The 23,328-nt window shown below is 30.8% G+C and overlaps 1 protein-coding gene across 1 annotated transcript; it reads left to right on the top strand.

Annotated features, from left to right (window-relative positions):
• Positions 1 to 913: 913 nt before the first annotated feature.
• On the top strand, positions 914 to 22,221 carry LOC111036460 (atrial natriuretic peptide-converting enzyme-like). The gene is made up of 10 exons (XM_022318485.1): positions 914 to 1,281; positions 10,709 to 10,868; positions 16,469 to 16,685; positions 16,801 to 17,163; positions 18,511 to 18,959; positions 19,631 to 19,841; positions 20,587 to 20,747; positions 20,932 to 21,106; positions 21,370 to 21,614; positions 21,763 to 22,221. Exons 1-10 carry the CDS (start codon positions 1,252 to 1,254, stop codon positions 22,059 to 22,061), a joined length of 2,310 nt encoding a protein of 769 aa, XP_022174177.1. The 5' UTR covers positions 914 to 1,251; the 3' UTR covers positions 22,062 to 22,221.
• The last annotated feature ends 1,107 nt before the right edge of the window (positions 22,222 to 23,328 follow it).

Here is a 23,328-nt window from a genome sequence, read left to right as displayed (position 1 = left end):
AGTTTTAAATACTAAACTAATAACAAGCTGCTCAAATTAAACTGGAGATGATAATTTTATTTTATTTTATTTTTAAAAATTGAAATAATTTTCAGACAATTCAAGTAAACTTTACTTTAAATATTTGAAAATACACGTTTATTTCTTTAAAGTTAGTACTCGCATTTATTGTAAATAACTATTATATTATGCATTAGATTATAAACGTGTTTAATAAGGCACGAAAACCGCACTATTTATTACCTAATACTTAATGATATCATGAAGGTAACTTAGGCAAGGAAAACAAATGTATATAATCATTTAACAGTAATTACAATTAATAAACATATTTATTTATAATGATAATTTATCAATTAAATATTTATCTAGTTCTAAATAATAAACATTTTGATTTTGCGATGCATACTCTAAGTACGGATGTATCAAGATAAATAACGAATAAGCACAATTTCAGGATGATTTTATATCGAAGACTTATTAAAATAGCTAATTGTCAATTTATTTTAACTTTACAGGTTTCCCGATGACGTGATAAATGTATGGTATGAAAAAATACCACACGAATAAATTAGATAGTATCCATACGCATTTATAGGCACCTTACTACTCATACAGATATTTGAATAAAATAAAAAAAAGTTTTCGTCATGAAATATAGAAATATTATATCGTATACTATTTACAATGCCTTTAAAAGTAAAAATACATTATCGTCTTACAATTTTGTGAAATCATAATAAAATATAAATTTATACACATTCGAAGTCTGGCTATTTAACTAATGGATTTCTAAAATAAAACGTATCCTTGTAGCGCCGAACTGTAGAAAAAAACTGGAACGGGGGGAAATGTCGGAGAAAGTGATCTCCCCGACCACTCTGCTATCAAACGGATACAGCTCAGAGTCTTAGACTATCGGTACTTTTAGTACATGTGCAGACAGTCTATTCACGAGGACGTCTTAAAGAATATAATATAGTTAAATACTATAATACGCGTGTGATGTTTAGTACAATATTAACGTTTTTGTGAGAATTATTATTTCCGGTTATGAACACAAATTAACATACCTATCTAAATATTTCTTAATATTTTTGAACGTTTTCACTAGTGTTTGAAGTTTGTAAACTTGTGCAAATTATATAGTTCACGATAAACCTACTAAAGAATCAATAGTAGGCGATTTTGTTTTATAAACAATAAAAATTAAATTGTTTGTCAAAAAATGTAAAAGATCCTCATAATAATATGACCGGAAAAAATCCCTGGGATACAAAGGTGAGTAATTATTAAAATAGTTCAATGCATGCAGCATGCAGTATCTAGTATGATATCCCATGCACCATACCTTTACCTGCCTTTATATGTAAACATTGAAAATTAGTTCATATTGGTTCTTTTGTATTTTAAAAAACGTTATGATTATAATGATTCGTATCATATCGACATATAATGTTATAATACGATAATGGTATGTGCCAACATATTATACTATTTAGATATTAGATTCATTTTATATGTATTATATTATACATGAACTTGTTAGGCGTATTACAATAATGCGTCTCACTTTAATTTTCTGTTTATAAAATATTATATTTTGTTCTATTTATACTGATCTACATTGTGAATCTGAGTAGGTGCCGATAATAAGTATATAAAAATATTATAGTTCAACATTAGTGTTTAGTAGTCGAATACACATACCATTACGCAGAAATAAATAACACTTGTTTACTTAATACATTATACATTAGACTCTCGGCCCTCGGGGCTAATAGACTACCTATAATATTATTCGACTACAATAATACTAGGATCTATGATATAACTAGGTTTAATATAAAATATAACTATTCGTTATAACTAATCGCAGAAGAAAGTATTAGACATATTTGTATTTAATTCTACTGGTTATTATACGAATGAGGCATTAACGGTTATAAATAAATATAACTATTATAGCTGATAGGCGTAAAATTAAAAATTAAAAATATTTTTTTGATCGGTATAACAGTTAATAGGTAGGTAGCGGCTAGTAAGTATTACTGGCTACCACGACAGGCACAACCACACGTTGTATACCTATAATAGGTACTAAAAACCATCAGGTATACTTTCTGCAAAAAAAATCATAAAGTTTGCATTAGCACTCGAGATAGTTAATAAAAACTAAAAACAAATACTTATGAGTTATGAGTTAGGTATAACTGTTTCATAATTCATGTTGGGAATACATTGTTATATTAGTTAATCTCAATTAGTTTTTCTTAAAGCGGAAGAGTTATGTTCTATTTATTTTTTTTCGTTTCACGAAAGTTGAATTTATATTAACTTATTGGTTTTAACGTATTTGCATTATTTTGATTAAAAGTATATTTTATCTTTGAGTAGTATAATTTGTTATGCATTATAAATGTTTAGGTAAAATGCATAAAAATAAAAAATGATACAAATTATAATTGTATATTTTCTTGAAAAAACATTTAAATAATAAACATCGATTTTCAACTGTACAGGATATTTTTCTAAAAATAGTAATTTAAATAATTAAACTAAACAATATTATATTGATATTTTATTTTAACTTGTACAGTACAACTATGTAAAGAAAAATAATTTACGTATGATAAAGGGCGGTAAAACGGTATTAATCAAAACATTCAAAACCTTACCTACTTGGATTTATTCAGATGTACCTTTGTCTGTACCAATTTAATTATTTCTTATCATACATGATATCTTATAATAATTTTTAATGCTATATTAGTAGGTATATTATTACATTTTATTATTACTATTTGAGGAACTCGCACGTGATTCTGCCGAACAAGACCCAGTATTTTTCTTGGACAAAGTCAAATAAATAAGATAAGCTATTTATTATGATTCAATATTTAATGACAACATAGTTATATGATATAATATAGCCTTATAAATCAGTTTACTAAAGAGATCAAGCTTTCATAAAGGATAATATTAAAACATAATAAATGTAATAAAAAAACCATGAGAATGTAAAAACAATACATATAAATCAAATCCAACATCAAAACTATTGCCATCATAAGATATTCATAACACATTTTTTTATCAATCGACACAAAAATAAATAAATATTCGAATTTCAATGTTTCAGTATTGTGAATACAAAAATATATTTAAATCATTCGTTGACGAAGTATTATAACATTTGTAGTATGTTCACGACCACTAATAAATAATATTTGAAGATATTGTACCAGCCGGTATCAACTTATAATACTGGTTGGGTTTCGACTAATATACCAAAATGATTCGATTTTCTAGATTTTTCTATAGATTATTAACCTATAAATTGACCAGATAAAGGTGATTAGTACCATTCTCAAACAAAACTGAACCGTTGTGTATAGTATGCACCTGCCTATTTCTACTGTTTATTTAGCCTGCAACCAATATAGAAGACACATTCGTATTACGCAATTTAACCGAATATTAATATTTTACAATTAATTAATAATTAGTACGGAATTGCTGACGGAATGAATACATTTTAAAAACCGCAGCTAGATCATACTATATGAAATTGAATTCAGTTTTAAACCAAACACATTACTAGTCGGTGTTATGAGTTCGTGCATGTTTTTCTTTTGTTTTTCGTGTCATATCATTCAACTAGGTACTTATAACACAACCCGCTGACGTTGCTCCGTCTGAATTTAAATAAATAACCGTGTCACGAAAAAGAAAAAAAAACATAATATTCCACTTAATATATTTGCCGCGTGCACTTGAAACGGTTTGTTACAACTGTAATGCATCAGGTCTAAGAGGAAGCAGCCCATTGATAGATACGCGTGTTAATATAGAATGATCAAAAAAAAAAATAAATATAAATTCGTGACTTAAAACCGCAGCGGTGTTGGGCTGCGGGTCAGCTCTGTCTCGTGGAAGGACGCGTGTACAGATCAAAATATATGTACAGAATTTCACGCGTCAATACCTACTGGCCGTACGTATTAATGTATTATTTTGTTCGCGTACGTTTTTGTTTGTTCGCGATCCACGTGAAAGCAGGAGAAACCGCTCCGCAGTGACTAATGCAGTTTTGTAGGTACACGCTCATAATACAATATTGACGATATGTCAGCTGCCACCACCCATATAGGTAGCTGCTGATGTCCTGCAGGCCGCGGTGTGTGTGTGGTGTGCAATGATGAGCGTATATCGTGTTTGCTCGAACGAACGACTTTTTATTGATTCCGAGGGAAACACAGATATGTACAGGCGGCAGTCGTAATTCGTTTGGAAGGAAGTAGTTCACTCTCGACACCGGCACCCGTGTGGTGGCTGAACACACATAAATCGTGTTATATGTCCGTATAGTGTTAAGACTGTGTAAATAGGTTGCAGGTAGTGAGTTATAGCAGTAATACCCGTGTAGGCACCTACTAATATTCAGGTATATTGCGATCGCAGATGAGCAAAATGTGTATGGGTTCTTGTCTCTGTGTATTTGAATTTCAAAAACTATACTGCCGGTAAGCTGCAGGTACCTGTTTATAATTTATGCACTTCCAGTACCTACCCGTGCAATGTTATCGATATTCGGAGTACGCAAATTGTGTTTTATTCCCGGATAATATATGTATAGAGTACACAAATTACCGCGACAGTATATTATCGTGTAGTTTAATGCGTTTTGTGTAAATTTCGAAAATTGAAAATCCTCGCAGTCGTCTGTACGCTAACCTATATGGGATATATATCATATATATTATGTATGACCTACCTTCACAATAATCTAGGCGAAGAAGAAGTAATACGCGTTTAGAAAACAACTGGTCGGTAAAAACTTATTGATCTCATGCTGCTCAGGTCTCGAACTACCTATATGGCTGTATTAAGATACATTAATATTATCGTATGCCCGCATGTCAATGTCACCACGTTAAACCATAATAATAATGTCAAGTTTAACTATGTGCACTGCAAAAAAATATGTATAAAATCGTCTTGGCCACACTCGCGGACACAGGACACGACAATCAAAAATATGCATTTTGGATATTATAATTATTTATGTGCGCCAAACAACTGACACGTATTATAGATATAATATAATCCTAGCCCGTCACACATTCGACGTAGGTTCACTATACATACATATCGCATATTAATCTCTACTTTATATATATATTATGACATTATGCATATGGTACTACGGACTAATGTAACGCACATAATATATTATTCATATTATACGCAGGTAAATTACAATAACATAATAGTCAACAGGTGCATCGTGCATATTAAACCTGGTAATAACATACTATCACGACGGGAAATGATGATGGGTAAACCGTAAACCGATGCAAATTCACACTGAAAACCCAAGACCACGCCGCTATAACACAATATAATATAGCTCCGGCGTGTGTATAGGTACCTATATATGATATAAATTATTATTGTGTACAAATCGATCACATTATTATTATACCGCGTAACCGGTAACCACTGCAGTACGGTATCCGTGTACAACAATAGTAGTGATGTATATAATACACATACGATATTGTAATAATATGTACTTAAATAATTTTACTTACATCAGTATATACGGTGCAGCAGACAGGACGTACCTACATATACCTACCAATATACGCGAGTGCGTGTTATTGTTATTATCATTATAATATAATATTATTATTATTATTATTATCCATACCTAGATGGCACATATATACCTTTTATACCTGTATACGGTATACCTATACCGACTATCGTCCGTTATTTCCGACACCGCCGCCGTTCGATTTATCAGATACACGAGACGAGACTCGTTAAGCAGTTTTATTTTATTTTATTATTATTATTATTATTATTATTATTATTTATTTTTTTTTTTATGTCGTCGAGTCGGAGTGGCCGACTGTATAGGCATTATTATACGACGTCTCTGAAAATGAGTGAAACACAAACACTACACTATTATTGCCCGTACAGGTAAAACACGCAACTAGGTCAACGATATAATCATAATTCCGGCTTTGAAAACGTAAAACGCGCGCGCATTACGGGCCGTTGCGTCAGAGCGATGTCCGCACTGTGCAGTTGTATATATTCCAACTCCATAGACAATAAAATATTATAGCCTTATAAATATATATATATATAATATGCGTATGTGCGTGTGCAATGTGTACAGGAACGATGTAGGGTTCATAATGGTATACTGGTCTGAGACTATTAATTTACCCGCTTTGGTTCAATCTTTATTGGACTTCAAAATTTTAACGACGATCCGGTCGAAATGTCCGCAGACGTACCTACCATTTTTTTTTACATATTTTACTGGCCATTTGCTGGAAATTTTCGACTGCACTCACGGTTTATATATACTCGATATACTTTCCATAGTATATATATTTTATTACCATCTAATTTTTCGTTTGTCTGAAATGTTCAGTACCTACACGTGCATACACCCATACATATGTGTGTACAATAAATAATAATATAAAGGAGGGTTCACTAAACGTAAGCCGCCATACGTACATTTCGAAGCGAACTGTTCGAGTAATGGAGTTTCTATGACTATTTGCCATAAAATATACAGCGAGAGCTTCCATAAGTGTTGTTCCATAAATCACCTTTATATGTGCAACTGTGCAAGTATCATAATATGCTTAGTATGATATCCACAAGTGTCTTGCACACTATGTCAGTGTATTACTATGTAGTTACTGCCTTTTGCTTTTCATTGGACTCACGGTTACCGACTTACTGTAATGATACCAATCCTCTATTTTGGTGGGTCGTACGCGTTTGCAAAATCTTTTCCTAATGTAGTCTATATATTCGCTACTTGCAAACCTCAGGCATCTATCTATCTAGTGAAATATTTTTATTGTAAGATAGTATCTGTACCTATTTAAAAACTGATTTTTTTTACATTTAGGTCTAACATTTTAGTTGTCGATGTAATAAAAGCATGACTGTCGTAATTTTTTTTTTCGTGTACGTTAGGTAATATTTAAATATGTATATATAAAACTATCGCACAAACCAGGTAGGTACATAACTATTAATTCATACGAATATGTGCAGATAATACCTACCTAATAATTGCTGTAAAATGTTAGGTATAGGTATGTGTTTTTTAATTCTAGAATATTTTAGAAATTTAAACGAAAATTCCTTCACACAATATGAACGAATAATACATATTGTATTATTTGTATACACATAAATAAATTGTTTACATTAGGGTTGGTAGCTTGTATAATATAGGTACTTTCTTCGTTTTTATATTAATGGGAAACAAGTTGTTTTTAAAATGTTACACTTTCAAATTAAACATATTATAAATCATAATTATACTTCATGTGCAGTGCGATTCCCACGGGAACTTATATATTATCGTAGTTTTCAAGTAAAAGTTTTCTATTTCATTATGCCGCGACACTATTCCTTCCCAGGTAATTTTATATTAAACGGGACTCCCATGAAAATGCATTCGTGTTACCGCGGATACGATTTCGACAATGGAATATTAATTTCGTTAAAAAAGTTTCACTGAAAAACTGAAAAAAGACAATTGGGCTGACTACTCGTAGTTCTATAGACACGCGAGTTGAATGAATCAGTTCACGGGCACAGCTGGTTTTGAAAATTTAAAATTTAAATAAACACTTTCGAGTAATTATTACAATTAAACGCGGAGATAGTTGCAGTGATTCTCTGTAGATGTATATCTAAGTACTACGTTATTCAACTATGATGATAATATGATACTCTGTTTTCTTTTTGTATCGATTGGCTTGTCCACAGTGTCATTAACTCTCCATTGAGGTGTCTTATTATTTGTATTATAATATTTTAATATCGGCTACCTACTTCCCCCACTCGAAAGATGTAATGTAAGCGATGCATCAAAGCAGTATGGTTCCCTCTCTCGTTTATTAATAAAAACTCTCGAGAAAACGATGTTTGTTAATCTCACGGATAGATAAACATGTAAACCGTGCAAAATAATAAACAAAAATAATTTACTAATATTCAAATAATAATAGTATTATAATACACAGCTCATGCTATAGAACGTGTATATATTTTCACCGGTAATTGGATCGTCTTGTTATATAGATTTGACTTAATCTGTTGGGTGCCGTTGAGTGAAGACATACAATAGGTTCGGTTAGGTATACATATTCTAATAATATATTATTGTAAATATTACTACTAAGTAAAAGGCAAAACTTTTTTTTTTTATACTTTTTAATAATAATTTCAAAAAAATACTAGTGGTATATACTTGTACTTATTATGATAAAAGAAAATTAAAAAAAACCATATTTTATAGTATAGTAGTTTAAAATAATAGGTATTAGGTACTCAAAATTTATATTATATTACGTTATATGGTAATAACTAATTTTCATATCATAAAGTACTGAAAAAATTTGATAAAGCATACAAGATAGATAGGGTTTAGAGTTTTAGACTTAATGAATGATAAATAAATCAAATTTTTTCGACATTCAGTAAACAGGTAACCTAACCCAAGAAAAATCGAAAACAATTTATACAAATTTAAAAATACTTACTCGATTTACATAAAATAAAATAGTGAATACATAATTATAGTATACCTACATATTCCTACTAAGTTTACTATACTACTTACCTACCATAATGTACCTATAGCCAATAGGTTTATGTAAATGATTTGTTTTATATTAACATTAACCCCAATATTGTTTAACACCTGTAATGATTATTAAATAATTAATATTATTCCATCTAAAACGCAATAAATATGATTTATTTTGGATCAGTTTTAATTTCAATAAAATCATTAAATTGCTGTAGGTAAGATCAAACTTTCTACGGATGCATATTATTCATAATTTATAGAAATTGATATAATTGCTTTCAATTAACTTTTATAATTGTTCTAAGGTACCTAGATAACTATAATTAACTTAATTCTATACAGCTGATTATTGCAATTTACACATTTATTTTATTCTTGGTATATAACTAAATTTAAATAGATGCCTACTATTATTAGGTATGTTCTAATTTCTATAGAGCGTTGATTTTTTTATAACGTATTATATTAACCTATATTTTTGTTGAACATAGTTTAAATTCTGACTAGTCATGATGTCATATGTCCCTTAAAACAATAATATGTAGTAAGTGTATATTTTTTTATGACAGGTTATCCAATTCTTTTAAATTGTGCCGATATCAGTAATATGGAAATTATTAACGGTTTAAAATATGTCAATAACCTATAGTATTAAGAAATTAATTACATTATTATATATATTTTTTTATTGATCTTTTTGTAGTTTAGCGACATGGGCCATTAACTTTATACTTTTTTTATTATATTTGTTAAAACCATATAGGTATATATAGGATAATTAAAACATTTTTTTTAAAAAAATTTTTCTAAATTAATTATTTTTAGAAATCAACTATTAAAAAATAAATTAAACTAGTTAAGCTAAAACAAATTAACTTTTAACCAACTAATTTCCATCTTATTTGTTAGGTATTAAGTATAATATTTAATAAGTATTATACGTACAATAGCGTACATGCTGTAATTAAATTGTTTAATTAATTGTTTATTTGTCACTTTTTTTTGTTAAATTGTTTTATTTTTTTTTTTTTTTTTTTTTTTATTTTCTTAATATGACGTATATAATGTGTACTATTTGAGTAAAAAAAAAATGTCCTTTAAAAATCATTCTGCGAATGATAATATTACAATGTTGGTCAGTATACCTATAACATAGGTAATAGGTATACTATAGGTATAATATAGCTTCAGATATTAATATATTATCAAATGTGTTACAACCTGAATAGGATACATAATATCTTTGAAATTAGTAATATTGTAATGATATTATTTTACTCGTTTTCCGCGCGTTCTCTGACCTACTTGGAAATGATTATACATTTAATTTGTACTTATGTACGTTTCTATATCGTGTATAGGCGTATATAGCTAAACGTTTATAGCAACAGCCATAATAACAATTGTCAGGACATCGTGGGCTCATCAAACCACTAATGTGTCGGCATTGACCGTGATTTAAAATCCTCCTATATAATATGTATATTGTATATATATATATATATATGATATCCAGTTCAACGATTTCGACCTTCCATTGTGCTATCATTGTGCATCTCGTACCGGTATTTCTACGCACCACGGAGCAATAAAATAGGTACTCTTGCATAACTTTTGTGATATCATAATAATATAGCGTGGTTACAACTTAAATATTATTGTTTTCTTCAACCAGGTAACTGAAACCATCAATAAGAGTTCCGGCGTTTGAATTCGATTTTGTGATTTAGTGTAATTGCTTAAACTTACAGATGTATTTCTAATTTTCCATCCCTACAAGCATCTGGTCGGACTAGATCGATTCTCAGTATAGTATGTATAGTTACAGCCCCTTACAGGACGTCTCAAAGAATTTTCAAGGCAATTTCAGCCTTCAGGGTTTCATAATATTCTATTATACCGGATCCAATAATATGTTTATTTTGTTCCATTATCGACCTTAAACTGTACACTAAACCATCCCATTAACCGAATGTATTGTGAATTATAGAAAAATAACCTCTTCCTTCAATTAGACATTAGTGCTTAACCTAATCAGCCTAACCATAGAATTGTTTTTAGGTATCGGTTGCAAGTGGGGCAACGAGTTCCTATGCTTCAACGACTGACAGCGAACTCAAATTTACTAGAAAATTCAGCCAAAGATATCGATGGAGGTGTTGCATTATCGAGACGATATTAGTGTTTATGTTGATATTTTCACTATCTTTATATGCGGGATGTAAGTATTTAATTTTAGTTAAAATATTTATAATAATATATTTTATCTTTCCATTCACTAACACACTATTACAGTATTACCTATCATTTAAAATATAAAATTTCTAAATTATTTTTTTTTGTAATAATCTATAATAGGCAATGGCCAGTAGATTGGTTATATATTTATTAAATAAATATTAATAAAGTTATTTCAAAGCTATCATTGTGATGATTTTTTTCAATATTTTTTTTTATATTGTTATTGACTTTACGATGACAATTATTTATAAGTATTTTGATTCAGTCGTACTATAATATATTTCCACCGTTGCATTGTAAGTCTGTAATTGAATTCGCTATCATCAAGCAACCAGGTCATCTATATGATCGATAAATCACGGTATCAAAAGGTTTATTCATAATATACCGAATCCATCACAGCCTCACTAGATTGGTTTCTCTGAGCAATACACTCAGTTTTATATCCTATATAGTATAGGTTATCAGCTATATATTTATCAATTTATCATATTACCATTTACTATAGTTGCATCTATGTACGAAAATCATCATTCACCATTCGCTTATTTCGCCACCAATATTACCAAGTTTTCTACAAATGTTAACCCACACTGTAATCTTAAATTTATTGTATTGAAATGAGTAGGTTTTTATGTTGTATCATTGATTTTATAATACATAGGTAGGTACAGGTAAATTATATAAACAATGGTTGTGCTATCGAAATTAAAACCTACAATGCTGAAATAATTTAAAAGTGTATTATTCAAGGTATAGATACGTGTAATCATAGTAGGTAACTCATATCTACTAGCTATTATTTACTACTTAAAATCCGTACGTATATGTTATAGTTTTATTATAGTATTATTTAACAGCAAGAAACCAGGTACCTACCTGCGTTTAAAGTTTGCACAATATCTAATCTAGATACACGATTTGAATGATCAAAATGTATATTTATCGAAGCATATAGTAGTATAGTTTGAATTGAATTTAATAATAATATACTGTGTATAATATAATATTTTCTAAAATAAAATCACGTATTTGAGTGTATTTCGATGTAATAGTATTTTACGATTTATATCAATCGTGTACCAATCTGAACAGTTTTATTAATTATATGTAATACATATTATGTGGATCATACAATATGTGCGTGCGTGTGTGTGGGTACTGGGTAGGTATATATTATTTAAGTGAAATTTTTTACCAAGTAATTATACCTATCTGTTATTCTATTGTATAGTTTAAAAAAAAATTATTATTTTATTCAAGATTTACTATAACCATTAAACAAAGAAAAGTTCAGCTATAGGTACCCGTTTTTTACAAAAAAAAAAAAGACTTCTTAAAACAATTTATATTTTATACACTTTTTACAAATTATATAACATTTTTTTTTAAATTAAAAAATATGCCTCAACTTCCAGGGTGTTATTGGCATTTCCGAAGAAACCTGAAACACACATATTGTATTACATTTTATAATATTAATACTTAACAATTAAAATGTATGTAAAATGTTGAGGCGGGACATGTAGGACTGTAGGTTATATAGTAACTATATAATAATTGTGCCTACATAGATAACATATTATTTAATGTTTATTAAGTGCTGTAACAGTATTATTGTTTACAGCACAGCTGCACAGCGGCACAGGTATTTCGCTTAATCGACAACTATTATATACTCTCCCATGAAATAATCGTTTTGTTATTAATCGATTAAAACGCTAATTTAAATAGTTATAACACTGCCGAATGATTAAAAAATGAGCATTCGTTGACGAATAGTTCTTTATTAGATACAAATTACAAAGTCTCTAGTGGATATTTGGCTAACGGGTTTTCTGTAGGTTTTTTTCATCTTTGGAACGAAACGACGTTTTTTGACACGGTGCAAAAATGCATTTTGTGGGATTGTAGGTAAGAATACAGATAAATGATTTCATGGGAGGTTTTGTCTTATTTCATTTGGATTATAATGTTTATTCGGTTCAATAACCATCAGAACTGCAGTTTATATACATTATGAATAAAGGTATATAACAACAACCATTGATCTGTCTGAATACCTATACACATTATTAAACGGGCTACTTAAATCGTCAAAAATCTTAAAACGTCTTCTTATTATCGACTGCTTAAATAAGCCTACCTATTTATCATCAACCTAATTCAGTCTATATTGACCATATTATTATACTTATAAGTGTTTCGTTTCCAAAAATTAGGATATTTTTATACAGATATATAGAATATTAATTAATTATAATAACTATTAATAGCAACAGGTACTTGAAATAAAGTATAGGCATGTTGGCGTATAGCACACAGTTTTTATTACACGAGTATACGACTATGAAATAATTGAGAATCGTCTACCGGTTGGTACTTGGTTTGTGTACAAAAACCACTTTCTCGGATACTAGGAATGTTAGATCTTAAGACCAGAAGTCAAATGTACCTATTTGTGCTGGTATATCAGTTTTATACGACTTCGTCATAAAAATGTTACGTTGATCACTATTCATTGCTTCATTGCTTCATTAGTCATTACCTACCTAATTAAGTGAGTCAGATTTTTGAATAGTTTGAAAAAAAAATTCTTATTAGTTAAAATAACAAGGTCACATAGACACATTATAGACGTGCTAGCGGTGTAAGCACCCTGCAGTCAGCTGTTCAGAGAGGGGGGCTACTATATTCAAGACTACACTTAGTATAGTACCTGTACATTTTATACAACTATCGAAGGTCGTATAATGATTACAATTTAACTAAATGATAAACCAATTATTGATTGATTTAGATTATTTTTAAGTGTTATATTTTTTATCGAAAATATCTATTACACGCAATTACACTAAATTAATCACTAATTGTTATATTATGCTTTCGTATCAATCACATGGCACTGGAATTTTTTATTCAGTCAGTCGTTGATTTGTAAGTTAAAACAGTTGTATATTTTATTCTAATTACGTCATTATATCAATAATACATCATTATTCAATAATAATAGTTAAGTACCAAATGTTGACGCTTTCACAAAAAAAGAACATAAGATTATAAACTTAATCTTAATGAAACTTTTAAATTACTTCTTCTGTACATAAAAAGTTGTTCCAATACTAGCACTGTAAAACCTGTAACTTTCGAGTGATACCACTATTTTTATTTGTTTATAGAAATATTTGTACAGAATACTGATTATAGAAGTACCAACTAATTTATTTTTGAAACTTACACGTTATAATATTGAATCAATCAGTAAATTTAAAATTGTAATCAATAAGAATCATCATTACCTAATGTATCACCTCCTTACTCAATACTCAAAGACATTTCTTAACATTATCTGTTGACAATGTGCATTAAGAGCGTATAAAAAACACTTATATAATTTTAAAAATTACAAATTATGTTGTCCATCATTAACAGCAGCAAATGAGTAAATTACCTTTCAAATAGTTTCCACGGGTACACGAATAGAAATTAAACCTTTGTAACGCAGGCACCATAGATAAATTGGAAAGTCGTCGGACACAATATTATATTTTTTAATCATTATATATTATCTCATATTCTCGTATGTCCACGATGAATGCACGCTACGCGTCTTGTCGTACAGTTTCCTTCTATGGGCCACAAATATTCTCCATTCTGAAATTGATTATACCTATAGGTACACGAGTTTTCAACGTGTAATTATTATTATTTAGGCAATAGTGATTTTCGTACAATATCCCACGACGTATAAAATGTGCATTATGCAGTCATTAGACATGATTTCGTACAGATTGCGTGTAATATATGGTAGTTTTGGTATTTGCTTGCCGATTGAAAGTGTAACAAAACGGCGCTTCCTTTCACCCATGATCGACCGTATCCATTGTGTTGTTTTTTTCTATTCACGAAACACACGTCCATGAGTCGATGTATTTTGTTCATCGGCAAAAACGCTTAAAAAATACGTAAGTATAATAACAACAATAAAAAAAATGTGTATATGTGCATAAATAAAGGAAATTGATTTTCTGACTTGGGCTGCAATTAGGTGATCGTGATTCGATTTATGATTTCGGGAATAAAAAATGCTACGAACAATCGATATTAAATTTTAGTTACACGCATAATACACGCACGGCTGAGCAAAATACCATTTCATATTTATACAACACATGTTTAGTCAAAACTTAATAAATAAATATTTTAATAAATTATGTTTTAGTTGAACCGTATCATAACTGTACCGGCAATATTTCCGGTAGTTAAGGGACATATAGGATATAGATAAGTCACTCAGGTTTGAATTTTTAGGGACGCATTTTATAATTATTTTGATTTATGTTAACAATGTGAGATATGATTGTAGAACGACAGAAATGTGACCGGATGTGATTAAAGCTTGACTTGAGTCCGACTATTATCAGTGACTAAAACGGGGTCTTCAATCTTTTCAGGCAGTAGGCCTCTTATTATTTTTAAGATACCTCGTTGACACATTCGTAGTTTAAAAAATGTATAAAAAGCTATTATCAGTTGATATAAAATTAATTTTTGTCTTTTATAAATTATTTTTTATAGCAATTAATTTCTTTAGTAAAAAGTAGGTATCGTTTGTTTGATTATGTTTTTATCAGCTCGAATTTTTTCATTACTATAATACATACATTTTAAATTAAAAATAAAGGATGTATTTTAGATGAAAATCTATAATATATTATTTTATATTTTTTAATGGGATATTTGAAATTTTTTTCTCCAATAATTTTCTATGTTTAGTTGCATTTGAGATTAGGTAGTTTTCAGCGAGTTTTAAAAACAGTTATTTGACTATTATCGATCACGTTTTATAGCGGTTCTAATTTGTTGCACACACGTAAAAAATGATCTTTAAAAAAAAATATATTCAAAAATACATGTTGTCCATAAAATTCGTTCATGTTCATTAACTACCTACCGAATGTAGACATTTACATCAGGGTTTTGATCAATTATGTTGACATACACATACCAACTTTCCTTAAGGCAAGCTTCTGCATCAAATTCAACAATTGATGGGCAAGGGTATACCAATAATATTATGTACATTTACACATCTCAAATCTGACTACATATAATGCAAATTAATTAAATTAAATTAACTTTAAAAATACATATGTAAACGCCATTATACCATAAAATAATTGTGAATAGTAATATAATAACTATAATCATCATTTAAATTGAATACTCGTCATTAGTGTTTTTTTTTTAGGAAGATAAATTATCATTTTTAAGATATTAAATAAGCTATTCTGCAGTTTAAGTTAAATGTAAAATATAATATGTCTTGGGCATATAATTAAATTTTTGAGTTGCGCAGAAAGAAGAGTTATAAAATAATAAATTATGATTTTGAGATTCAGTTATTAACTTCAAGATATTTGATATGATACAGTAGGTAACCGTAAAATTCTAACCAATTAGTTGAAATAAACTATGCGTCTATACTATAGAAACAAAACGGTACTTTGATACCGTTGATTGCGTGTATTTATAAATATCAAAATAACGTGCTTTAAGTGTAACTAAAATGGTTTTCAGATGATTATTTACAACGTACGTATAATGGCGAAGAAAAGATATTTAGAGGAGATTTGAGAGCGGACGAAAAGGGAATAGATTTAATCGACTACGACAACCCAGACAGTCAAGACTACCAACGTTTCGTCTTAAACTACACACATTTAATAAAAAACATAATAAGCAGTAGTCCGATACAGAAGAAATTCATCGACGCCGAAATCATTTCTCTTGAACCGTAAGAACTACAATATTTAAGTAATCATAATATAATGCTTGTATTCATATAATATACAATAGCATAGGTTGCGACGATAGTGGGTAAAATCCTTGATTTTATATTTCATTTTCAGCGATGAGGGCAACTTGAAAGTGCACTTCTGGTTGAGATTCGAACCAGTCAGATGGACAGCGTCTGTTACAGTGGAAGAAATATTATCTGCCTTTCGTCGTTTATATCCTTCGACGAAAATCGTACCTGGGAGCTTGCACATCAAACACATTACTAACAATGCTTTGTTATCTACAAAATCGTCCACAACGGCACCAGAAATATCAACCACCGAATTTCATCCAACCACACCGCCCCCGAGACGATGCACGCCAGTAAGACTGAACTTGTGTAAATCCGTTTTAGAGTACAATTTGACGAGCTATCCTAATCATTTTGGACATAAAAATTTGGATGAAATTCACGACGATTTGATTGCATTCAGGTTAGTATTATAGTTACAACTACGTTACGCGTATTATAATATTGGTTTAGTTTAGATGTTTGTTTAAAATAATCATTATAGCAATAAAGCTATTGTGAAAATCAAAAGTAAATCACTGAACGAAGAGTATACCTACCTAAATATAACGCAGATATTTCTGTGTAATTTTATTTGATTTGTATGTGAATTAGCCACCCTTTTACCATGGTCTAAAAAAAAAATTTCAAAAAAAATGCTCAAAATCATTTTTTAAAAATTCAAAAATATAGTCATTTCATATAGTTGTTTATTTCATATGAAGGGGAAAAAACAATTTTGAAATCGGTTAAATTTTGAATGAATGAAAGCAACTTATGTCTTAAAAATTCAGCATAAATATTGGAAAGTTGTATGGTTTTTTGTTATTCACACTTTATTAACTAATGCTTATTCAATAGGTAAAGAGCACACTTCTTGTTGAAATTGAATGTAATATTCTTTAACTGTTTTATAATATTATTCAATTTATTATCTTCTACCTAAATCTATATTAATTGCTATTCACAAGTCAATTTTATAGACCCATGATATTTGTAGCGAAATTAACGTGTTGCTAGGGATATTCGCACATTATTTAATTATAGCTTTAATTTGGTTATAAAGATAACAGGCCAATAAAATTATGTATAGCAATTCATGGTCGATATGTTGAACAATATTATAAAACAAATAAACAATATAATATATCATTTTAAAGACTAATGTGTTTTTATTACCTATTGAAATATTGAATTATCATATTGTATAACTGAAAACTATACAATTTTACTGCATATATTTTGCTATAAAAAAAAGTTTTAATTTGTGAATCAGAAAAAAAATACATTTCATGAGGACAATATCAAAAAATTTGAAACACAGAGAATTGATTTCGTGAAGATATCATATTATAAGTATCAATCAAAAACAATAAATGTGATGCAACAATCAATTAAAAAAAGAAAAGCTATTCAACATTTAAATTTACAAAATTATTGAAAATAATATTATAAAATTTTAAAAATTAACATAAATTAAACTACAAAAACAAATTGTTGGGATGTACTCCGTTTACTTAAACTGGGAAGCACATTATGTCGTCATTATTATCATTATGCAATAGAAAATAATTTTTATTTTGGGACACATGGCTCGGACATCATTTTAGGACGAACTATATTCCCAAATGCCCTGCAATAGTGAGTGCATTCAGCTTATCATGGCCCTGACGTTGACCGTCGTAAAATCGCCGTTATAACATACCTGCGGTTATCTTCCCATACATCATAAATTATAATACACGTTCGGTTTCTATTTACCTCCCCGCAGAGATCTAGTAGACGCAGAATGTTACCAGAGAACGTTGGACTTCGTCTGTCAGCTGCTGCAACCGGCGTGCAAACCGGACGTCAATCTCGATCGGGACGAGATGACGTTGCCTTGCAAACACAGCTGCCGGCTGTTCACCACGGGCTGCGGCCACCGGATACCAGAGAAATTGCTGGCCGGATTCGACTGCTCCAAGTTGCCCGACTACAGCAGCATCGGATCGACGTGCACGTCCAAGCCCGGCTGCGATTACAAGCTCCGGACCACCGGGTTGTCGGGCCGACTGTGCGACGGCGTTCTAGACTGTCCCGACATGTCGGACGAGACGACTTGTGGCTACTGTCCGGCTGGCTACCTGCACTGCATCACATCGCGGACGTGCATCCCGGCCCGGTCTCGGTGCGACGGCGTGGTCGACTGTCCGGGCGAGGCCGACGAACGCAATTGTCGTGAGTACCTCCTAATTATGATATTATTCACGTACTATATACTATATAATCAAGTGGTGGTCGTATATGAATCAGATGAACTATCGACACTTGTCTCATTGCCTCTGGCTCACGAGTCTCGCACTAAATCTCCCTAAAAGTATAAATATAGACCCGTACATATAGATTAAACTGAGCTGCAATTATTAAAAAAAAAAAATTGGTTTCTGATTGATGTTTTACGTGAATATTATACAATTTAACACGTATGTATTTAACACGTAAATATTATCTGCCCAACAGTCTCACATAACATAACGCGTCCATACAAAATAATATGAGACAAATTTTGATTTGAGAAACGCATCAATTTTTATAATATTCCGAGAACGTCCCTGGACCTGAAGTATATGAAAGTATAATAAAATTCTGTAAAATAATAAACAAACCGAAAACGAATGGTAAAACAAACACAGGTCAAATGCAGAATTATATTAAGTTAAATAATAAAAAAATTATAAATTTAGTCATGCGTGGATACGTAAATACAATATGAATATCTAACTATAACTGCATATACATGCAGCATACACACGAATATTAGGGTAAAGGTTGTAAAATATTATATGATTACCTATATGTATATTATATTATATTATGATAAACACCATTATATTTTATTTTAAATTTAGTACTGATCTCGCCAACTGGTAGGTCTGTAGACCAAATGCTGCCTTTGGCCACTATTGACGCGTATCCGACTGAAGGTTTCGTGTTTTTCGTCGAACAAGGAATGTCGGGAAAGTTGTGTGCAGCTAATTTTCAAACAGACATTCCAAACGAAAAGATGTCCATAGCCCTTCAAACAATCGCAACGTCACTCTGCCGCACTCTCAACTACCAGTAAGTGAACACCTTCGGTATACCGTCATATTCCTGAAAAATCTCTGCAGCAGAGGACTGCCAAAACGTAAACGTCACAATGCAAATTCCAAAAACAAAAAAATCTTCCAATCAATCACTCACTCGTAAATCAATGAGACGTAATACGTTATAATAATATTTAACTTACTCATACCTCCAACCTACTCAATATACACGTATGTGTAACTGTCGTGTTATAAAACGCCACTGATTAACCTAACCTAACGATGTTACGAACAAAGTATACAATTTGGAAATTTTATGATAAAATGTCCGAGTGTTTTATAAAACGCCCTTTGTTTGTTGGACAATAAACCTAAACAATGGCAGTATGTTAATATAATGAAAAATACATATTTATATTATTAGAAAATACAATATTTATTTTAATTTTAATATCACTTAATCGCACATACTGCCTTCGATGCATTTTGATGTACATAGTCGCTCCTTTGCATTCCGCTTGAACGTGTTCGGTTATAGATGTATGTATACAGTTGGACTTGGACACTTGGTTTACTCGAAGTCTAAGAGGTCGGCCGAAAAGTTTGAGTGATCCAAGGACAAAACATAATGTTAGAGACCGGGAAAAAGGTCGAGTTAACCAAGTCCGACCGTATTTTATACCTATTATATATATACAACGTTATTATGTCGAATTTTACCACAACCGTGTTTGCTATGAACTCGGTCGGCGCATAATAACAGCCATAACTTTTTATAGGAATCTGACAAGTGTCGAAATCGTGGACGACGAAGACCTGCAAACAACGACGTCTTCTGCACGATACGCTCACGTCGTAGATCCATTCGCCAGCGAGATAACTTTCAACCTGGGCACATGTCCCAGTAGGAAAGTCTTGCGAGTCGCATGCAACGAAGCCGGTAAGCAATAGTCCTATAATACGTGTATATTATATAAAATATATACGCTATTTATGTGCCCATGTGTACTCTCGTGTGTCATTTGAAATCCTCCGTCGGCGAGTTTTTTGAGGTTTTTTTAGTTGTGATTTAGCGCCTGTATAGTATTATTCATTGGGTACCCCATGTTATTTTATTGTATTAGTTTGCGGCATACAGACAAACAGGCGACAGAAATACGGTGTCGACGGTTTGAACAAAATGGCTTCCCACGGAGACTGGCCGTGGCACGCCGTTCTCTACAAAAGTGGAACTCATGTTTGCGACGGCAGTCTCATATCTTCCGAATGGTTACTCACCAGCGCTTCGTGTTTTCAAGGGTAATGACAATTGAATCATATTTATTTATATAAGTGCATAAAATATAATATTATAATAATTTGTCGGACCAAACACGTGGATTGCGTTTGAGAGATTACAATTAGGTAAACGCGGCTTAAGTACCGCGGTTGCCACTAAATAAATACCTAAACCTGCACCTAAAAATGTACGAATGAAAGCTCCTTTGACGACAGTATAATAATAATAATATGTATTGTAATTTTGTGTGTTAACTATAAAACCTTTGTGTGTGGATATTTAGGCAAAGCAAAGCCGAATGGGTGGCGCGTTTAGGAGCGGTGAGGTTGAACGCCGTGTCACCTTGGCAACAAGAACGGCACATTGTTGGAATGGTCAAGTCGCCAGTGGAAGGAAGCACGTTAGTTTTGGTCAAATTAAGTTCACCTGTCACGTATTCGGATCACATTCGTCCGGTATGCCTGAACGACGAGCATACGAGTGACGTACCGTTTCAACACTGCCAGACGTTGGGATGGGCTAAAAATCGTTAGTTTCTCCCTAGTTTTTGTTTTCATACAATATTGTAAAACAATATACCTAAATAATATATAACTACAATATAATACTATGTATTGTACCTACCGTTGTATAATATACATCGACGTTATTGGATACACTCGTTTGATTTTTATAGGAGACAACCTTCAGAGGATCGAGGTTAAAGAAAGTTCGATGGACAGCTGTACCAACATCAGCATCACGACGGTGAACGGGTTGTGCTACGATTCGATCTACGACCATAACGATTGTACGGAGGAGGAATTTGCTGGAAGTCCGATGATGTGCCTATCGGCCAATAAGAAGAGCTGGGTCTTGGTGGGTGTCACTAATTGGCGCATTGCATGTTCGGCAGACGGCATGATGAGACCTAGGCTCTACGATCGAGTCAAGTCGAACCACAAATGGATAAATACGGTTCTAAAGGACGGTTAAGCGGTATATTATTAATTTTTTTTTTGTTCGTTATGTTTACGTACGTCTAATAATGCGTCAAATGTGATTTGTTTTAATTTATTATTGGTTCGATTAAGCTACATATTTTATGAAATGTGTGTATGATATTATATTAGTATTTATCAGTTCATTATTATAATTATTTTTTGAATAATGCCTAAACTTAAACATCATAATAATTGTATGTATATTTTAGATGTTATTTTTTGTTTATTCGATCATTTTTGTATTTTCCTACATTATTTGTTTCATGTGTAATTTTTTTTTTAACTGATTAAAAATGACTATTTTGATTGATTGCTTTAAACATTGAATTACAAATTGTTTTGGGTAAAACCTCCCTCACAGTATTATCGAAGTCGAAGAAAACTTATTTTTTGTAAATATGTTGATTATGAGACGACAGTGACGCTGAGCGTACCATCTCATTTAATCTGAAGATGGTGCTATGTTAAGCCGTATATATTAGTAGTATGCCTTAACCTGTGTAACGAGGGTCAGCTCTCGAATTACTGCTTACTTCGAAAAAATACTAATTTGCTATATAAACTTAGATACTTACCTCTATGGTTGTATATAAAAATTATACAATATCCGCTTGATGGTTTAGTGTTTTTAACGTAAACGTAAGACGAAAACTTTTTAGTCTTAGATTTTAGAGAATATTGCAATTATTTAGGCAACGAGACTACAAGAGTTATCGCATTTACTTATGGCTTTATATTGTGGTGAACTTGTGGAAGAAAATTTTAAATAATCACTGCTAGTCTATTTACATCTTGGAGATGGTATATGACAAGTTTTTTTTTAGTATTTTTAATTTTTTTAGGTCTTTCCAAAACCAAGAAGAAAACGTAGATTTGGCAATGTTTTTTTTTTTTGGGTGTATTAGAGTATTAGACTCTATAATAAAACATAAAAGAAAGTAAGCATATAAATCTAAAAATTGATGTTGGTTTATCCGAAGTTATAATGGACTCAAAAACTACTGGACCGTTTCCAATAAAAGTTATATCAATAGATTCATTGAGACTTGGATGGATGTTTATAGCTTATTATTCAAACTCTATAGATCGCTCAAGGGTAGAACACACTTTTATTTTATTAGATATATACGTATATTATCATCGTACTAGGTAGGTATGTAAAAAAAATTCAAATCAATAAATAGTATTGTAATTAGTATTTAGCTTCATATAAAAAAACGTATATCTACATCATAGATATATATTACATAATAATTATG

The sequence above is a fragment of the Myzus persicae genome, unplaced genomic scaffold, assembly GCF_001856785.1.
Source record: "Myzus persicae strain clone G006 unplaced genomic scaffold, MPER_G0061.0, whole genome shotgun sequence".
NCBI classification, from domain to species: domain Eukaryota; kingdom Metazoa; phylum Arthropoda; class Insecta; order Hemiptera; family Aphididae; genus Myzus; species Myzus persicae.
This window is presented reverse-complemented; position numbering and strand designations above follow the sequence as displayed.

What these genes read in the sequence shown, in the direction of transcription:
- LOC111036460 (XM_022318485.1), top strand. Translation starts at nt 1,252, where the DNA reads ATGACCGGAAAAAATCCCTGGGATACAAAG. An exon ending in GAAATCATTTCTCTTGAACC is followed by an intron (nt 16,686 to 16,800) that starts GTAAGAACTACA and finishes TTTCATTTTCAG; the next exon opens with CGATGAGGGCAACTTGAAAG. An exon ending in GACGATTTGATTGCATTCAG is followed by an intron (nt 17,164 to 18,510) that starts GTTAGTATTATA and finishes ACCTCCCCGCAG; the next exon opens with AGATCTAGTAGACGCAGAAT.